Source organism: Tiliqua scincoides, chromosome 3 (genome assembly GCF_035046505.1).
Source record: "Tiliqua scincoides isolate rTilSci1 chromosome 3, rTilSci1.hap2, whole genome shotgun sequence".
Taxonomy (NCBI): Eukaryota; Metazoa; Chordata; class Lepidosauria; order Squamata; family Scincidae; genus Tiliqua; species Tiliqua scincoides.
The window spans coordinates 236,101,994-236,120,656 of record NC_089823.1 but is presented as its reverse complement, the minus strand read 5'-3'; the positions used below and the strand labels follow the sequence as shown (position 1 = coordinate 236,120,656).

The 18,663-nt window shown below is 48.9% G+C and overlaps 1 protein-coding gene across 1 annotated transcript; it reads left to right on the top strand.

The window, feature by feature from the left end:
* The first annotated feature begins 978 nt into the window (after positions 1 to 978).
* MMP23B (matrix metallopeptidase 23B) lies at positions 979 to 18,309 on the top strand. Its single transcript, XM_066621568.1, has 8 exons — positions 979 to 1,074; positions 1,599 to 1,729; positions 2,796 to 2,932; positions 6,259 to 6,426; positions 7,585 to 7,749; positions 10,935 to 11,045; positions 16,865 to 16,994; positions 18,021 to 18,309. The coding sequence occupies exons 1-8, from the start codon at positions 979 to 981 to the stop codon at positions 18,307 to 18,309; spliced, it is 1,227 nt and encodes a 408-aa protein (XP_066477665.1).
* The last annotated feature ends 354 nt before the right edge of the window (positions 18,310 to 18,663 follow it).

Here is an 18,663-nt window from a genome sequence, read left to right as displayed (position 1 = left end):
ACCTCACACAGTAGTGTGCTCTCCTTCGTTGGCCATTTCTGAGCAGAGGCTGGTCAGCCACCTGTCAGAGATGCTGTAGCGGTTGCCTGAACAGAGGGTTGGACTAGAGCACCTCCAGGACCCCTTCCGACGCCAACATTCTATGATTCGGTGCTATTTTGGCTTAATGTATTTGGTGTCCTCCTAATATTGGTTTCCCTGGCATGCTCGACTCTACTGCTTGTTCTTCCAGAGGTCCTTGCTGTGATTCAAGGATCTCTGGCATGTGAGTGACTTCCAGTGGGCAAGTACTAATACTAGGAATATCTGTATTGGCCTTGCCAGAGTCTCCGTCTTTGGGAACGGCTGCAGGTAAGGTTTCAGGGGGCCGGCACAGCAGGGTGGGTGGGATCCAGGCTGCAAAACAAGGGCCTCGAGTGGCTGGGAGTCTGGCAAGGGGGAGTCCTGGCAAGGTTGGAGGAAGACTGAAGAACAGTCCACGTCATGCCTGCATTCAGCCAGCCTAGGAGAGGGGGATAGCTGTCTTCTGTCATTGATCCCCTGCATCTGGTATTCAAAGATCTTCTGCTTCTGGACAAGGACATTCCCTTGGCTGTTATGACCACTAACCCATCCCCCATGAATTCATCTAGTCCTTAAAAAAGGCCATCCAGGAGAGCAGTGTGTTCCGTAAGTGAGAAATCTGTTGCCGGTACGGTGCCTTGAATCTGCGATGTCAGTGATCCTCTGGATGGCAGGGAGGAGACGGGGTCTGCATCTGGAAGCCTTAGCAGAAGCTTGCTTTGTTCCTGTATATTTTGGACAGATGGATCCAATCTGGCAGGGCTGGGGGCCGGCTGCAGTGTTGAGGTAGGGCGGCTTTGCAAAACTGGGGTAGCAGCAGCTGGCTGACTGAGCAGGAGCAGCAGATTTCTGGTCATCAGGGAAGGGATTAATCTGGCTCTACTCATGGGCCCAAGCCCCCTTTTGTGCACCAAAATGCCAAGGGTGTGTTGGGGGGCAGCGGCTGCAGCTCTGTTCTTGCTCCTGCCTGCAGTGATTCGAATTCTGCAAGATGCCAGCCAGGGCCAAGAGGTGGGTGAGGACGGTGATTTCTCCCAGGGATTTGGGGAGGCTTTTTCTGTGGGGAAGCAAATGGACTGAGAGAAGCTGATCCAACCCAGGGGGAAGCGTTTCTGGCTCGACTTGCAAAGAGAGCCGATGGGTGATCAAAATGTTTATGTATTTAAAAATGTTCAAAAGAAAAAAAGACCTAGTTTAAAATGGGGGGAGTACTTAAGCCCCCTCCCCCCCTCAGCTTCTCATAAACCTTTCCTCGACAGAACTATTGAGCTGAATCTGCTGGAATTGAGATCTTGGAGGGAGCATTGCCCCAAACTCTGCTTGCGGAATTTCCCCACATGGCAGAGATCAGCATGCACATGCTTTTGCAGAGAAAGGGAATGAGGTGGAGGAAAGGAGAACAGAGGGGGAATCCTAGCGAGGAGTAGGATGGGACTCTCTGGCATAAAGGCAGCAATGGTTGTTCTTGGGTCAGCCAGGCTTGAAAGAGTGCAGAATGTACTCTTATTGCCCCAGATGTCCTTGCTTCCTTGTAGGGGACAGAACTAGCCCAATCTGAAGGAGAGGCACCTGCTGCCTTGCAAGCAGATCAAGCCTTGGCCAGGAGGAGGCGCTACGCAATCAACCCACTGGGCTACAAATGGGACCATGTCAATCTGACCTACAGGTGAGTGAGGTGACTGTAGGCCATGCACTTGCACAACAACAATTGCAAGGTGTCTAAGGGCCAAATCCTATCCACTTTCCAGTGCTGATGCAGCCATGCCAAGGGTGCGTGCTCTGCATCCTGTGTAGGGGGACAGCCACAGAGGCCTCTAGGTAAGGGAATGTTTGTTCCCTTTCCTCGGGGCTGCATTGTAGTTGCACCAGCACTGGAAAGTTGGATAGGATTGGGCCCCAAATGGCTTTATGCACTGCTGTGTTCCACTCACCTTTCACCATTTCTTGGAAACCTTGCTGTTTGGGTAGGGCTCAATTAGTTGCCTTTGAAGTGTTGCAAGATTGTGCACCTCCCTGTTCTTTTGGCTTCCTGCTCCTTTTATAACTGTGGTTGAGTTAGGCTGCAGTTCTATATGCATTTATCTGGGAGGAAACCCCATCGCACTCAGTGGAGCTCCTGAGTAAAAATGCATAGGATTGCGTGGCAACTTTATTATCTTGATTTATAGTTGTTTATAGTAGTTCCTATTATCTTGATTTATAGTGGTTGCTTCCATGAGGGTTGTATGGGAGGTGAACAAGAAGAAACAAGTTTCTGAGGGTGCCAGGATCTCCAGAACACAGTTTGAAAACCACATTGCACTGCGCTGTGGGGTTTCCATTGAATCCCAATTATCAGATGAAGGAACTCCAGAATTTGCCACTAGCCTGGAAGATGGCTGGCTAGACTGGTCATTTAGGGACTTTGATCTCCTCCCTGCAGCACCGTCTGGCGGAAGAGCTTGGTAGCGAGCAAGCTTTGCGTTCCCCATTCTCCCGCGGCAGCTTGCATCCCTGGTGCCCTCCTTTTATGGTTGCGTCCTGAAGTGAGTGTAGGGCAGGTCTAGCATAGATGCCACAAGTACAGCTGCTTTCTGCCCTACATGGCATTCAATTCAGGAGCCCACCCCCCACGTCTTTTTCTTTTTTACAACTTACTGTACCTGCAGTTCCTCTGGTTGACAAAAGCAGGTGGACTCCTGGTTCTCAACCTGACTTGATGGTTTTCTGTCTGCTCCTCCCTTTGGCTTCAGGATTGTACAGTTTCCCAGCACTCTCAACAAGGGTGACACCGAAAGGGCCATTGCCAGTGCCTTCCGCATGTGGAGTGATGTGTCGCCACTCAGCTTCCAGCGCCTGCCCCCTACCCAGCCAGCAGACATCACTATAGGTAGGAGCTGCCTGGAGGCAACGGCAGCTGGAGGGTGGGGCTGAGACAGTAGTAGCAGATATACAACAGTCAGCAATTATAGAGTGCTTTCCTGCGTTTGAAGAATTTCACATTATCCTACTGTGCTCCTTACAGCAATCTTGTGGGACGGGGCAGTGTTAGAGGTCACCGTAGTGCAGCTTTGCTGAACTGTTTCATAAAGAACTCAAATAGTTCCTGGTTAAAGTTTTGATATCAATGTGCATTGGGAACACCAGTTCAAGAACCTGATGGATCTCTGTGTTTAGGTTAGTGTTATTCTCATGTTGCAGGTTGAAGACTGAGGCAGGTAGTGAGTGGCCTTCCTAAGGCCACCAGGTGAATTCATGGCAGAGGTGAATTGGGGACTTTCTGATTCACAGATACTCTGAGCTACTACACTACATGAAAGAAGCACTGTGTGGCTGGTCAGAAGCCACTGGCCATACTGCCCGCCCTAGCCTATTCTGTGTCCACCTAGATGTCATGGAAAATTCTGTCCAGCAGAAGTTCCTCCCTCATCCTTTTCCACAACTAGCAAACCAATCTGCAAAGAGCTGAACTGGTGTCCCCTGCTCCAAACAGGTGTTCTTTTACCACATAAGGTGCTCTTGCAGAATTGTGGAGACTGGGGTTTAGCACAGCAAGCATAACGGGGATGGGAGGCTTGATTTTCTTGACTCCAACTCAGTTTGCGTGCATCATGTCCAGAAATGAAGGACTAGGGCAGTGATTTTCAGCTTGTTTGCCAAGGTGTATTGGTGTGCCACAAAAGGCCCGCAGGTGTGCCACGGTGTTTGGAGCACAGTGGTTGAAAATTGCTGAAAAATTGTTCTGGGTTCTGTTTCTAAGGCAACTGTCTATAGTGATGAATTGTCTGTCCCTCTTCCTCTGATGGTTTTCCCAGTTAGAAAGAGTGACAGACAACTCGCTACCACAGACATTTGCCCTAGAAATGGAGCTGAAGAACCCGGAAGAGTCTCCAGAAAGCTGGAAATGATATTACAAGAGGCAAAGACCATGGAGTGCCATGAGAAGAAAAATGCTGAAGATTGCTTGACTAGGGGGTGTGCCATCGTTATTTTTGCCTTGGGTGCGCAGATGCCTAAGGCATTTCATGGGCTGGGGAGAGACTGTGGTGACCTCCATATCCTGACTGGTGAAGAGTGCCCAACACAGCATTCTCAGTCAGTCTTTTGCCACTGTGTTACCATCTCTTCTAAATGAACTCAGACTTTTGGCACCACCTCAAGAATGGAAGAGGAGTTTCTGGCAGGCTTAGTACATCTGGGTTTGCTGGAGAAAGTTTAAAGGAGCAGAACAAGAAGGAAAAGGCTGTAGAAGGAATGCAAGACACATGGGGAGAGGCTGGAGAAATGGGATCTATTTAGCTGAGGAAAATAAGAGTGAGTTCTCCTAGAACTTTTATTAAAACAGACAAGCTTTAGTGCAAGGAGGAGTCAAGAGTGCCCTTATATTTATGAAGGGAGGCTTGACATACTGTATGTGTAGCCAACATAAATAAATGTGGGAATTTGTAGTGGCTGGATTTTATTTTAGGGAAACAGTTGGAACATACGTGTCCTTTTCTCGTCTAAGACTGGCTTCTCGTGGCTTTTATGTTGGCTTAAGGCACCCAAGCCCTTGCATCTTCCAGCTGTACTGATGCAAAATTTGCCTCCTGCAGTGTCATCTGTCACCAGGAGGGAGGACATAGAAATACCATGGCAATGTTCTGTACACACATGTTGTCCAAAACCTCCAGTGGTGCCCCCTTAATTATGACTTGGTTCTCACTAAGGTGGTCAATCTGTGTCTGGGTTGCAACCCTTCAGACTGCAGGTGGGAACTCACATGACGGAATTCTCTTTCATATAAAAACAACCTTGCACATAGAAAAGCAGCACATCAGGGAGATGGCCATCCTAGAACCCCCCCTTTTTAAAAACAGAGATGTATTCTGTTTGCAATTTGAAGTGGTACAGCTTCGAGACAAGTTTGCCTACTTCATGAGAAATAGCTTTCAAGTGTCTCATTATTGACTTGCTTCCTAGACCTGTCTGCAGAGGAGAATCTAGATCTCCTCTATCCCCAGCCTTTAATGTAGGACTGTTATATCTGAAAATTAGCAGGGATGTGCCAATCCACCGTGGCTAGACTTGAGTTGCCCCCTTTGACTCGACTCATCTCAAGTCTTGGGTGGCCATGGGGACTTGTCCAGAGTGTCTTTGGGACTCCGTTTGACTCAAGTCAGAGTCTTTTTGGCAAATGAGTCAGGCACAGCTCTGCAGAAAAAATGGAGTTGCTGGTGTGTGTTTTAGATGGAGTTCTCATTTAGTCCCCATTCCATCTGTAAACAAAAGCTCTGCTGTTCTTCAAGCAAGGGCAGTAGTACAGAAAGTGCTGATCCAATTGGTTCCTGATGAATCCTAGTCACTAAACCCTGTTCCCATCACAACTCCTTATTCCACCCAGATGGACCTACAGGGAGAGAGAAAGAGGCATCCCAGTTCACAAGGAGGGAGGGGACGGGCAGAATGAGCAAGGGGACAGCCTCCTTCCTCCTTGCCACCCCAAACTCTGCATCCTGGAACCAACCTACCCTCCTCTCTCCAAGTCTCTTGCTTGTGCTTGTTTGAATGGCTTCCGGATTGCCCAGGAGGTCCTTTGGCAGCCTTGGGGAAAAAGTAAGCAAAAACACACACACAGAGACATCAAGCGGAGTAACTCTCCACTTGTCACCGAGAGAAACTCCCAAGTCTCTTCTGGTTTCAAAACAAGCGTGACTTGAGTCACCAAAAATGTGTGTTTGGCGACTCAAGTCTCCCAGTTGAGTCACCCATCCCTGAAAATTAGCACGATTAACAAGGCAACAGAATGGACCCAGCCACCAAAGGCATCTGAAAATGGGGTAAGTTGCAACCAGTGAGTTGTTGAAATTGCTTATCTTCCCACGCTCTTTGTTTATTTTGCGTTCTCTGTCAGTAGACTCACTCACAAGCATGTTGGCAGCACAAGTCCTGCCTTCTGCCTCTTTGGATTGCAGGTTGTGAATTTGCTCACATCAGCCCAGGACTTCACATCATCAGGCCTCTGTATGAATGAGCAAAGAGCTAGTTTTGGGTTGGGGAGATCCAGAGTCAACTCCCTGCTCAGCCTGCACTTTGTGGGAGGGCCTCAGACTGGTGGTTCTCTCTTGGCAAAGATTACAGAGTTAGGATAAATCAGACTGTTGTTGGCTGTCGACATCATAGCAGCCAATGTGAGGAGTAATTGAGTCCTCTGTCTTCTTGGCTGCCATTGAGCAGGTTTCTACACCTTTAACCACACGGACTGCTGGTTCTCCCCCCTGCATCCTTGCTTTGATGGGCTGAACGGGGAGCTGGCTCACGCCTTCCTCCCTCCCCGTGGTGAGATCCATTTTGACAACCATGAATTCTGGATTCTGGGCCGCTCACGCTTCAGCTGGAAACAAGGTACTAAAGATTCAGTAGCAATGTACTAACATCAAGCTAAAAGAAATGGATGAATTTAAGCAATGAGTGTTGCTACAGGTTGCAAAATTTTTTTCCTTGACATAAGGAATTAGTCTTTATAAAGCATTATGTGTTGCATAAGCAGAAAGCACTGCTCTCCATTGTTGCCAGTTCTACCAGGTCCTTTTTTTTGTTTCCTCCCATGTCAGAAAGTAAACTGGGGGAGAGCTGATCAGGGCTGGCCTATCCAAGACCTCAGGCAGCAGATGGAACACCTCTGTGTCCCCACTCACCTCCACTCCTCCTCCCCCCCACCCTCTGCATTGCAAAAGGAGGAAGGGGGCAGAATGGAAGATGATGCTTTCACCACCACCCTCCTTTCACTCCATCTGGCTGGCTGGCACATTGCTGACCAGGAAGTCTTATGCTAGACCTGGATCTGGCCCAGTAAAGTTGTTCTCAGGCTGCATCTCGGGTTGCTCCTATGAAATGTCCTAAGTCAACAGAAATGGCAGTTCTACATTCTTAGCATTTGTGGGTTTTGTGCCCGAAGGGTGACTTCTTGTGCTATGTCTTGTACTGAGGTACATGCAAGGTACATGCTGTGTCCAGCATGAAAGGTGTACTTGAGTAGAAATGACCACTTTCCCTTTAAAGCCCACAGAAGAAGGGTTCTAGTTGCCCCTTCAGTGTGTTTTTTATTGGGAAAAGAGGGAATTTACATGTGTGTGCCCTTCACTACTGGTGTGGTATGCATGTATTTGGTACAAAATGTTAACTCAAGAAGCCACAAATATCTTCACACTGTTCAGAGGTATCTGCCTGCATCAGATCTTTTGCCATTTTGTTAGTATTCCAGTTGTTGAAGCCTCCAAGTCTTCTCTCTTCCAGAAGCCTGGTGTGACTTTGGACCTTGAGCTAAAATGAACTCTTGGGGCAACAAGTTCCTGATCTGGAGAGAGCACTGGAGCCCTCTTAAGTATCTTTTCAAGACCTTTTTCAAATATAGTAGGAAGGAATGGTGGGGTGCTCTTCCAGAAGCCTCTAGGACTTTCTGTACCATATTGCCTTCCGAACTGTGTGCCTTTAGAAAGGGCCTACTGGATGTCTAGTAGTGGAAGTCCTCTAGCCTTTCTTCTGTGCTGACCTCTTTGGCAGGTGTCTGGCTGAATGACTTGGTGCAGGTAGCAGCACATGAGATTGGTCATGCCCTGGGCCTATGGCACTCCCGTGACGTCCGTGCCCTCATGCATCCCAATGCCACCTACAGCAGGACATGGCGCATTGGCCAGGATGACATCTGGGCCATCCAGCGGTTGTATGGTAAGGAATCCACCTGGTTCTAGAACAAGGAAGCAGCCAATGCCTGGTGCCAACAAACTTCAATGTTCATTTTGGGAGTGCTCCAGCAGCTTAACTGTTGTCCTGTATGAGGATTGTTGCCTCCCTTCCTTCTCCAGTCAGGCCTATTTCACCAGGAGGCCTGCTTTCTCAGTGGAGCTGTCTACTGCCCAGTTTGCTGCTCTGTTCCAGAGCTGCATCTCCCTGAGCACTGAGAGCCAAGGCTAGACGGCGGGACTGTTGAACAGACTAAGCTGCCATTTGCTGAATCAGGCCATTAGTCTAGCTGGCTCTGTCTTGTCTACTCTGGAAGCAGCTTGCTAGGGCTTCTGAGAGCCTCCCAGCTGTGCTGAACAGACAGACAAAAGAAAATATTTCTTTACCCAGCATATAATTAGTCTGTGGAACTCTGTACCACAGGAAGTAGTGATGGCATCTTGCCTGGATGCCTTTAAGGGGGGATTGGACAAATTTCTGGAGGAAAAGCTCATCACGGGTTGTGTCATGGTAGGTACGTGCAAGGTAGAGGTAGGCTGCCTCTGATTGCCAGATGCTGGGGAGGGCACCAGGACGCAGTTTGTGTCTGTTGTCTTGTGTGCTCCCTGAAGCATCTGGTGGGCCGCTGTGAGATACAGGAAGCTGGACTAGATGGGCCTTTGGCCTGATCCAGTGGGGCTCTTCTTGTGTTCTGAATGAGACCCTTCCAACCAGAGATGCCAGGGTCTGCACCTTCTGCGAGCAAAGCTTGTGCTCAGCCACTGACCTGCAGCTCCTCCCCTATTGGGAGAAGAGTCTGTGAAGGGCAATGGAAGCTGAATGGCAGAAGAACAGAGCTGAACATGTCTGTCATGGTCTCCCTGTGAAAGTGGGCAGCAAGAAAACCAGTCTTTAGTGGAGAAAACCAAAGCAAAAGAGGTCCTGGTTCTTGTGCTTTGAAGAACTTTGCAGAAGCAAATGCTGCTTGTTACTGCATTTGCAAAACACAATACACACAAAAATGCAAAGAGGTGCAAAAACAGCTGCATCAGCCAAAACTCCTCCTTCAACCTTTGCATCTGCTGCATTGGCCAAAATTACAATAAATGGATGAGTGTTGGATAGGAATTCAGAAAATGCAGGTTGGTGGACTGTGCCCACCCTCCACTTGCCCACTCACTTCCACTGCTCCTTCCACTCCCTGGACTGGAAAAGGGAGTGGAAGAGGAAGTGTGGAGTAGAGGAGTTTTCTACTGCTCCAGCCCACCATTCTCTCCTTCTCCTGCGCACTTCCTCTCCTGCTCTGTCCCCCTTTCTTTTCCAGTGCAGGGAGTAGGTGACTAACATGTCACTAGTATGGAGGAGCAGTTTGGTGTGCCGCCTCAGGAGCTAGGAGGTCTTGGACCAAACCTGGCCACAAAGCAGGGATGGGAAAACCCTCATGGCTGGACTCAAGTCGACCCGCCCAGTCACTGCCCCCCATGACTTGACTCAAAAAAGAGTCCTAACAGGGGCACTTTCCGAGTCTCCGAATCAACCTTTAGTGACTCTAATGGACTTGGGTCAAGTGGCCCCCCCTTTAAAAAGCCCCCCTTTATAAAATGGAAAAAACAGGACTGCTGCCATGGAGTGTGTCTCGGAATTCTCTTTGAACACTCTCATGCTATACCCACCCATCTGTAAACAGGGAGGGAGGGGTGGAAAGGACTGCAAGAGAGCCAGGAGGGTCATGTGCAGCAGCTGCAAGGCTTACCAGGATGACCCAATTCATTGCAGCTCTACTCAGAAGTAGTCCCACTGCAACCAGTTATTCATTGAGAATTCCTACTCCCTTTTCATGTGGTTGGCAAGCATACCGCTATGAGCTTCCACCCCGGACCATCCCTGCCTTCTCCCTCTCCCTGGTCTTCTCTTGTCAATTGTAAAGCAAGAACCCTCCTTGGCTCCTCCTCCTGCTCTCCCTCAACCAATGAAAATATAAGAATGCCCATCCTTTCCCCAGTGAGCACCCATTCTTTCCTTCCTATCAGAGATGGGAAAAGAGAGCCCCCTCCAGCTCACAATATTCCTTTCCTGCCTCCAGGCTGGCATTTCCCTGCTGCCCGCGGTCGGAATGCTGGCCCCACAAGGTTTTCCATTCAGCAAAGACAATAAGCAAGCACCCCCAGACACAGGCAGACTCGAGTCGGCCCACGGGGGGGATGAGTGCTGAGTCAGGGGGCCCTGACTCAAGTCTTTTTCACTCTTCCACGTGTGCGACTCACAAGTTGCCCAAAATCATGCATTTTGGCAACTCGAGTCTGAGTCATGGACTTGAGTTCCCAGCCCTGTCACAAAGAGATGCTGGGACAGAGTGAGTAAATAAAGCTGCATTCTAGTCTGACTAACTCGGGGGCTGCCCAATCCTGAGCTGCCTGTTGCGCTGGGACTGCCGTGGCGCCAAAATGGGTGCCGAGGCATCCTGCACACAACAAGGCACACACCAGTGGCTCCTTGTGGGAAGGGGACTTCCCTGCAATGGGGCTACTTGATTCTACGGCAACCCAAGGGACTGACACAGCAGACTGACACAGACGCTCTGGATGCAGAGGAGTGGCGCTCCTGTGGTCCTGCCTCCCTCCCACCCCATTCTCTCCCACCTCCTCCCTCCCCTCTCCTCACCCTGCAATCACCTCCCCCTACCCCATAATGCCTCCACACTCCCACCTACCTCTACACTGCCCAGTGGTTTGGGCAGCCTTGGAGTGGTGGAGCAGCGGCTGTCCACTGGTGCAAGCCAGCACTGAGCAAGCACTGGTGCTGAACCGGTACTGAGGTCTGCAGACCTGCCTTACGGCACACTTGCAACACTCAGTGCCAGCGCTGGACCGGCACTAGAAGCTCAGGATTGGGCTCTGAGTGGCTTGCCTTGGTCTGTAGCTGGGAATTTCCCTGGCTGGTAGCAGAGCTGGGAGAATCAGTCAGTCGCACGCATGGCAAAGCTGAATGTTTTTCAGGACTTTTGCTGGGGTGGGAAGGAGCCTTTTCAGGCAGGTTTGCAACACTGTCATTGGGAGGAAGCTCGGCCCGAGTGTATCACATTGGGTGGTGGCCAACGAGCAGCACCTCCTCTCCCTGGAGAACTGGGGGAGGAGATGCTGCTGTTTGACACGTATGCGAATCCCCTGCTTTCCCTGTCCCTTCCTTGGCAGGCTGCGTGGATGAGAAGAGGCAGTGCCAGCCGTGGGCACAGCAGGGCTTCTGCACACACCAGCGGACCTTCATGAAGAGGCACTGCCCGCGGATCTGCAATGCCTGCCTTGGTAAGAGCCCGGTGGCCTTTGCTTTGCCTTTCAGAGAGCAAGGGACACCAGCACCCTTTCTGTTGCCCGCCTGCATCTCTCTCAGCCTGCAGGCGGTGCAGTCAGCATTTGTGCCACACAATTAAATCATTCTTAGTTGGTTAACAGAGCCAATAAAGGGGTTGATTAAACAGTTAACTCAGTTCTCTTTTTAAAAAAATTATTTTTATTGCGTAAACAAACCCCCCAAAAAGAAAAAGAGCATTACATGGATGCATGCTTATGAATTAGATACTTTAAAAAGAGGAAAATGCACACACACACACACACACACACACACACACACACACACATACACGACCAAAGTATCTGCATATCAACACTTCGTGTGGCATTATGTTATTATAGCAAGGAATGGCCTCCAGATATAATCAAATATATCCACGCGCAATTGACGCCAATATGCCATTTGCTCGAATACTAATAAATGCAAAATATTGTCCATCCATTGGGCATATGTAGGTGGGATCCCTCCTTCCAATGAAGTAAGTCTTTTGGCTACCGTGAGGGCACAGAGAGTCCATTTCAATTGTCCAGGTGTAAGTCTCCAAATAACGGGTAGATAATTGAGAATTACATACATATCTGTAAAAATTAAAAGTTGTTGTAGCACAGTCTTTATAATGTTATTTCATCCCAAAAACTTACAATATCAGGACATGACCACAACAAATATGTAAGTGTAGCATTCAAACTCGAGCATCGCCAACATCTAGATTCATTACTAAATCCTTTAAGGAATAGCCTCTGTGGTGTCCAATATATTCTAAAGAGTATTTTTTGCTGTATTAGGCGTAATCTAAGATCTCTAGATATTGCCTGTATATTCTTAACTGCCACATCCCATTGCTCACCCAGGAGAGAACATTCCAATTCAGAATTCCATTTAGTTCAGAGTAAATATGTATCAAACTTAGTACATGACATTAAATATTTATAAACAAATATTACTGGTTTCCTCATATCAACAGACTGCATAAGTACGTCTAAGAATGGGGGAGTTTGTGAGGCAGATAATGCAGAGGGACCACATTTAGAAACTAATAAGTGTTGCATAAGAACATAAGAACAGCCCTGCTGGATTAGGCCATAGGCCCATCTGGTCCAGCTTCCTGTATCTCACAGCGGCCCACCAAATGCCCCAGGGAGCACACCAGGCAACAAGAGACCTCATCCTGGTGCCCTCCCTTGCATCTGGCATTCTGACATAGCCCATTTCTAAAATCAGGAGGTTGCACACACACGTCATGGTTTGTAACCCATAATGGATTTTTCCTCCAGAAACTTGTCCAATCCCCTTTTAAAGGCGTCCAGGTCAGACGTCATCACCACATCCTGTTGCAAGGAGTTCCACAGACCAACCACACGCTGAGTAAAGAAATATTTTCTTTGTCTGTCCTAACTCTCCCAACACTCAATTTTAGTGCATGTCCCCTGGTTCTGGTATTATGTGAGAGTGTAAAGAGCATCTCCCTATCCACTCTGTCCATCCCCTGCATAATTTTGTATGTCTCAATCATGCCCCCCTCAGGCGTCTCTTTTCTAGGCTGAAGAGGCCCAAATGCCGTAGCCTTTCCTCATAAGGAAGGTGCCCCAGCCCCGTAATCATCTTAGTCGCTCTCTTTTGCACCTTTTCCATTTCCACTATGTCTTTTTTGAGATGCGACGACCAGAACTGGACACAATACTCCAGGTGTGGCCATACCATCGATTTGTACAATTGTAATTGTAAATTGTGCAATTGTAAATATTGCCAAACATTGTAAATATTACAATTGTGCATTTGTAAATATTGCCAGTGAGCGGCCTTTGGAAGGTGATACTGTTCACTAAGTCTATCAAATGAGAAAATTCCTGATCAATAAGTTGATCGAATGTAAAAATTGCCCTATCCGTCCAGCTCTGCCATAAAAAGATTCCCTATTAATCTCTAAAGTTGGATTCATCCATAACGTTAATCTACAGTGGGAAAAGGGATCAGATTCAAACTTCCGTGCCATCATATTCCAAATATACCTAGCTGAGATTACTGTCACGGGTACTTGTCGATTATTAACATGTTTAGACCCCAATGCTATCCATTTACACAATGGGGCTAATATAGACATTTCTAGCACCACCCATGATGATATCTCACTCTGCTGGTTGTCCCATCTATTGCAAAAAGTTATCAAACATGCAAAATGGTACAGATTCAGGTGGGGAAGTCCAAACCCTTCCTCCTTATATAAGACAATTGCATCTGTTTTAATGAAATCCTTGGTGTTGCAGAACCCCATAAAAACTTCTGAAACAAAGTATAAAACTTACTAAAATAACTTTGTGGTATATACAAAAGAATCAATAACCTGTTCTGAATGGGGTCGAACTACCTCTGCAGGAGCAGGTCTGTAATTGGGGGTTACTCCTGGACTGCTAGACAACTGCTAGACGCTCAGGGGATGGCTGTGGCTGGGAGGCCTTTGCCCGGATCAGCTGCATCCTTGTCTGAATAATTCAGACCGCATCACAGTAGTTTATGTACTGGTGACATTGAGGCTGCATTATTGTAATGCGCTCTGCATAGGGCTGCCTTTCCAGACTGTTCGGAACTAGACCCAGGGCAAAATGTGGCAGCATGTGCAGTGATGTGGGTTGCAGTCACCTCTGCTGGATTGCTTCTTCTTTGTCTGTACTTGCTGCCAATCTTGACCTTTAAAGCCTTTTATGGCTTTGGGCCCAACCCTATCCAACTTTCCAGCATCAGTGCAGTCACAGCAGGGCATGCAGCACTGCATCCTGCATTTGGGGGTGGCAGTCATGGAGGCCTCCTCAAAGCAGGTGCAGATCCAGTGTTTGTGTTTGGAGGGAGGGCCATGAGCACTAAACTCCAGAGCCCAGGTCAACTAGGCTGGTAGACCTGGGCTCCTGGCTGAACTTCTGTCCACACTAGGAGCCCACATCTATGTGCAGGGTAGACCTGGACTCCTGGCCATGCTTGGGCTACTCCCCATCCCAACAGGTGCCCTTCCTGCTAGCGTGACAGTTTGGGATGGGCCACACACCCTTGGATCTGCCCCTCAAGGTAAGGGAATGTTTTTTCTTTTACTTCGGGGCTGCATTGCAGCTGCATCGGCACTGGGACGTTGGATAGGATTGAGCCATTTGGGTCTCAAGGTATATCAAGGACCACCTTCTTCCATACGAGGTGGTCCACCCCCTCAGGTAATCTGGGGTGGCTTTCTATGGGTGCCACCTGTTATAAGACCATGAGAACAGCCCCACTGGATCAGGCCATAGGCCCATCTAGTCCACCTTCCTGTATCTCACAGCGGCCCACCAAATGCCCCAGGAGCACACCAGATAACAAGAGACCTGCATCCTGGTGCCCTCCCTTGCATCTGGCATTCTGACATAACCCATTTCTAAAATCAGGAGGTTGCACGTACACGTCATGGCTTGTACCCCGTAATGGATTTTTCCTCCAGAAACTTGTCCAATCCCCTTTTAAAGGCATCTAGGCTAGACGCCAGCACCACATCCTGTGGCAAGGAGTTCCACAGACCAACCACACGCTGAGTAAAGAAATATTTTCTTTTGTCTGTCCTAACCCGCCCAACACTCAATTTTAGTGGATGTCCCCTGGTTCTGGTATTATGTGAGAGTGTAAAGAGCATCTCCCTATCCACTCTGTCCATCCCCTGCATAATTTTGTATGTCTCAATCATGTCCCCCCTCAGGCGTCTCTTTTCTAGGCTGAAGAGGCCCAAACGCCGTAGCCTTTCCTCATAAGGAAGGTGCCCCAGCCCCGTAATCATCTTAGTCGCTCTCTTTTGCACCTTTTCCATTTCCACTATGTCTTTTTTGAGATGCGGCGACCAGAACTGGATACAATACTCCAGGTGTGGCCTTACCATTGATTTGTACAATGGCATTGGCTGGTGGCAACGAGAGGAAGAGACTTCTCCACAATGACACCGTAAATGTGGTCCACCCTCCCTGTTGAATTAAGAACTGAAAACATCTGACTGACCCTTAAGACTTTCTTGTCCTGTATCAAGTTTGATCCTTGATTATCATCAGTTTGGCTGCTTGTTGGTTTTCTGCTTATGATTATTTTGTTGCTTTTATTGCTGCTTTATTGCCCAGTGTTTGTATATTGATTATATTTTATATTGATTTTATTGTTGCACTTTTATTGAGGATGTAAGCCAGGGCTTTACAAATTGGGGCGTCGTGATGCCCCAGCCTGTGGGCCCTGGCCTCTGCCCCCTTAAGGGGGCAGCCTGGAGGCAGGGAGGAGGCAGCGGTGTGATCCCCAGGACTGCGCCGCTCAGAGGGCTGCAGGGGCATGTGTGCACTTACCCAATCCTCCTGCAGCCTCCCGGGGGTGCAGGGAGCCCGGCGCAACCTCCGGCAGGGCTCCCCGCAGCTGTGAAAGTAAAAGCGGAGTGATCGCGCCCCACCTCCGCTAAAGTGGAGCGTGATCGCTCCGTTTTCACTTTCACAGCTGCGAGGAGCTGGGGATCGCGCTGCTGCCTCCCCCCCCGTCCCCGCAAGCACTTACAGTGGCTCAAACTCTCCATGAGAGCTTGAAAACCGCTGATGTAAGCCTTGATTGTTCTTTGCTGTGGAATAAGAGTCAGGATGTGGACTCACCTCCCTGCATTACAATCCCTGAGCATGAACTGGAGGTTGTCCATGACTTTGTGTACCTTGGCTCAACGATCTCCGACACTCATTCTCTCGATACCGAGCTAAACAAGCGTATCGGTAAAGCAGCTACCACGTTTTCCAGACTCACAAAGAGAGTCTGGTCCAACAAGAAGCTGACGGAACATACCAAGATCCAGGTCTACAGAGCTTGCGTCCTGAGTACACTTCTGTACTGCAGCGAGTCATGGACTCTTCACTCACAACAGGAGAGGAAACTGAGCGCTTTCCACATGCGCTGCCTCCGACGCATCCTCGGCATCACCTGGCAGGACAAAGTTCCAAACAACACAGTCCTGGAACGTGCTGGAATCCCTAGCATGTATTCACTGCTGAAACAGAGACGCCTGCGTTGGCTTGGTCATGTCGTGAGAATGGATGATGGCCGGATCCCAAAGGATCTCCTCTATGGAGAACTCGTGCAAGGAAAGCGCCCTACAGGCAGACCACAGCTGCGATACAAGGACATCTGCAAGAGGGATCTGAAGGCCTTAGGGATGGACCTCAACAAGTGGGAAACCCTGGCCTCTGAGCGGCCCGCTTGGAGGCAGGCTGTGCAGCATGGCCTTTCCCAGTTTGAAGAGACACTTTGCCAACAGTCTGAGGCTAAGAGGCAAAGAAGGAAGGCCCATAGTCAGGGAGACAGACCAGGGACAGACTGCACTTGCTCCCGGTGTGGAAGGGATTGTCACTCCCGGATTGGCCTTTTCAGCCACACTAGACGCTGTGCCAGAACCACCATTCAGAGCGCGATACCATAGTCTTTCGAGACTGAAGGTTGCCAATACAAGAGCCCCCATTGACTCCAGGCTGAGTATCACAACAGAAAAAACTGCAGAGGAGAGAATGTGATTTTGCATATGCACAAGTCTGATAGTGAGAAGAGCAGAGCAGAGCAGAACTCCCCTGGAGAAATTCACTGGTACTTTCAAAACAATTTTTTTCTTCTCTCAAAATGTGTGTTTCACATCACCAACTTCCAAATTGGCCCTAAACTTCTCATTTAGGCATCACGTGGTGGCAACCCATGAGCTACTATACCTGCTGCCTTCATGCATTGTGTTCTGTGTCTGTCCATTGTCTTACAGAGCACCCTGCCTCGTCGTCCTCCTCAACACCTCCCCGGCCTTCTCTGGTTCACACCAGGTACATCTCCAAGGGCAGAGTCGTCACCTTCCGTTGTGGCCTGAACTCCTCCAGGTCACACTTGCAAGTTAGGTGAGCATCCTTCATTCAGTGCAGCTCTCTCAAGCAGAAAGTGCAGTATGAGCTCCAAGGGTGGGAGAAACCAGTCCTTGAAGCCCAGCCACCAGCCCATCTCCATAATCCATCTACTCATTGCAACAGGAGTTTGGGATGGCAGAGAGCAACAGGATGAGGGAATGGAATGATGGAGAGAGGTGCAGGGAGACTGGGGGAGAGCTCATACCCAACAGAAGGGCAGGACGATCTGCAGAGCACCAAAGTCCACTTGGGTTGACTGGAGGTGCTGCTCACAGCTCAATATGGTTCCAAAATGGCCTTTAATGTGTCACTTTGTTTTGCTTTGGAACCAGACAAGAAGAGTAAGTCAGTGCATTTAGCACCACTCCTGTTCCTCCTCCTCTAAAAAGTACAGGAATACGTAGTAAACTCTTATTTTAGAATTACAAGAAAATTATAGTTTTCCTGCTTCAAGCAGGGGTTTGGACCAGATGAAGGCCTTTCCAAATCTAAGATTCTAAGAGGAGTGCACCTGAGTATGTGCAGAGTGCTTTCTCCTCTCCGTTGAGCAAGTGCAGCCTGACCCAACACACACACAGAGGGTTTCTCCCCAGGGCATTTGATGGCATTCCAGTACTGGTCTGAGCCTTCTCAGTTTTAAATCAAACACTGTTCACGTCTTCCTTGATTTTGTATCTGGAAACTTTTAAGGCTTCTGGGGGAATGCCCAGGCCACTGACTCAAATGCTGTCAGATTTCAGTAACAGTGGGTGGGTCATTGGGTCATTGTTCTAACTGCTCCTGCTGCTGTTTTTACTGCACATTATTGAAGCCAACAAATAAATACAATAATGTGCAGTAAAAACAAGACAGCAGCAGGAGATTCTAAGAGGAGTGCATCTGAGTATGTGCCAAATTCTTTCTGGGTGCATGCTTTCCGAAAGTTGCCTTCTTAAGAGTGCAGAGCCACAGAGAAGATGCATCTGCTTTGGAGAAGGAGGACATGTCTCTCTCTGACCCTTTCCATCTCTTCACTTGCAGCTGGTATAAAGATGGGGAGCTGCTTTCCCACTCTGTCCCAGGCTTTGAGCTCCTTCCAAGCCAGGACCTGCGTGTTGTTGCCACCGAGTTCAGTGAAGGGCGGTACGCCTGCTTGATTCGCCATGGCAGCAGGACCCTCCGGGTCAATTCCTGGCAGATAAAGCTCAAGAGTCCCCTGCGCGTTATGCCGGGGTTGCATAAGGACACACAGGGCACAGTCGGATCTGAAGCAGCATCACTGGAGATGCATTTAAGAGCTCCTCTACCACTCGGACAGGGCATGGTGTAAGCCAGCCATCCAGCCTTGCATCTGTTCTGTAGCCAGATATGTTGATGCGGGATGTATTTTGGGAAGTCAACATGTACAGATCTCATGCAGACATCCAGTCCTGTGTTGTTTGTCTTCCAAATTCACTGAACTATCACCTACCCCAAAATTGAGGCCATGATGATGCTTGAGGGCTTATTGCCTCACCAAACCTATTGCTCCTGAAAGATGCCTATCTGCCATCTTGGACTCTGCCCAACTTCATCTGAGTAGATGAATTCTGTGGTTGCCCTTCTCTTGGGCCACCAAAAGGTGGCTTCAGATAGAGACAAAGCCTATTGTTGTCTTCCTTTCAAATGGATGACCTCCTGGGCA

What these genes read in the sequence shown, in the direction of transcription:
- MMP23B (XM_066621568.1), top strand. Translation starts at nt 979, where the DNA reads ATGCCAAGGGTGTGTTGGGGGGCAGCGGCTGCAGCTCTGTTCTTGCTC. An exon ending in GGCCATCCAGCGGTTGTATG is followed by an intron (nt 7,750 to 10,934) that starts GTAAGGAATCCA and finishes CTTCCTTGGCAG; the next exon opens with GCTGCGTGGATGAGAAGAGG. An exon ending in AGGTCACACTTGCAAGTTAG is followed by an intron (nt 16,995 to 18,020) that starts GTGAGCATCCTT and finishes CTTCACTTGCAG; the next exon opens with CTGGTATAAAGATGGGGAGC.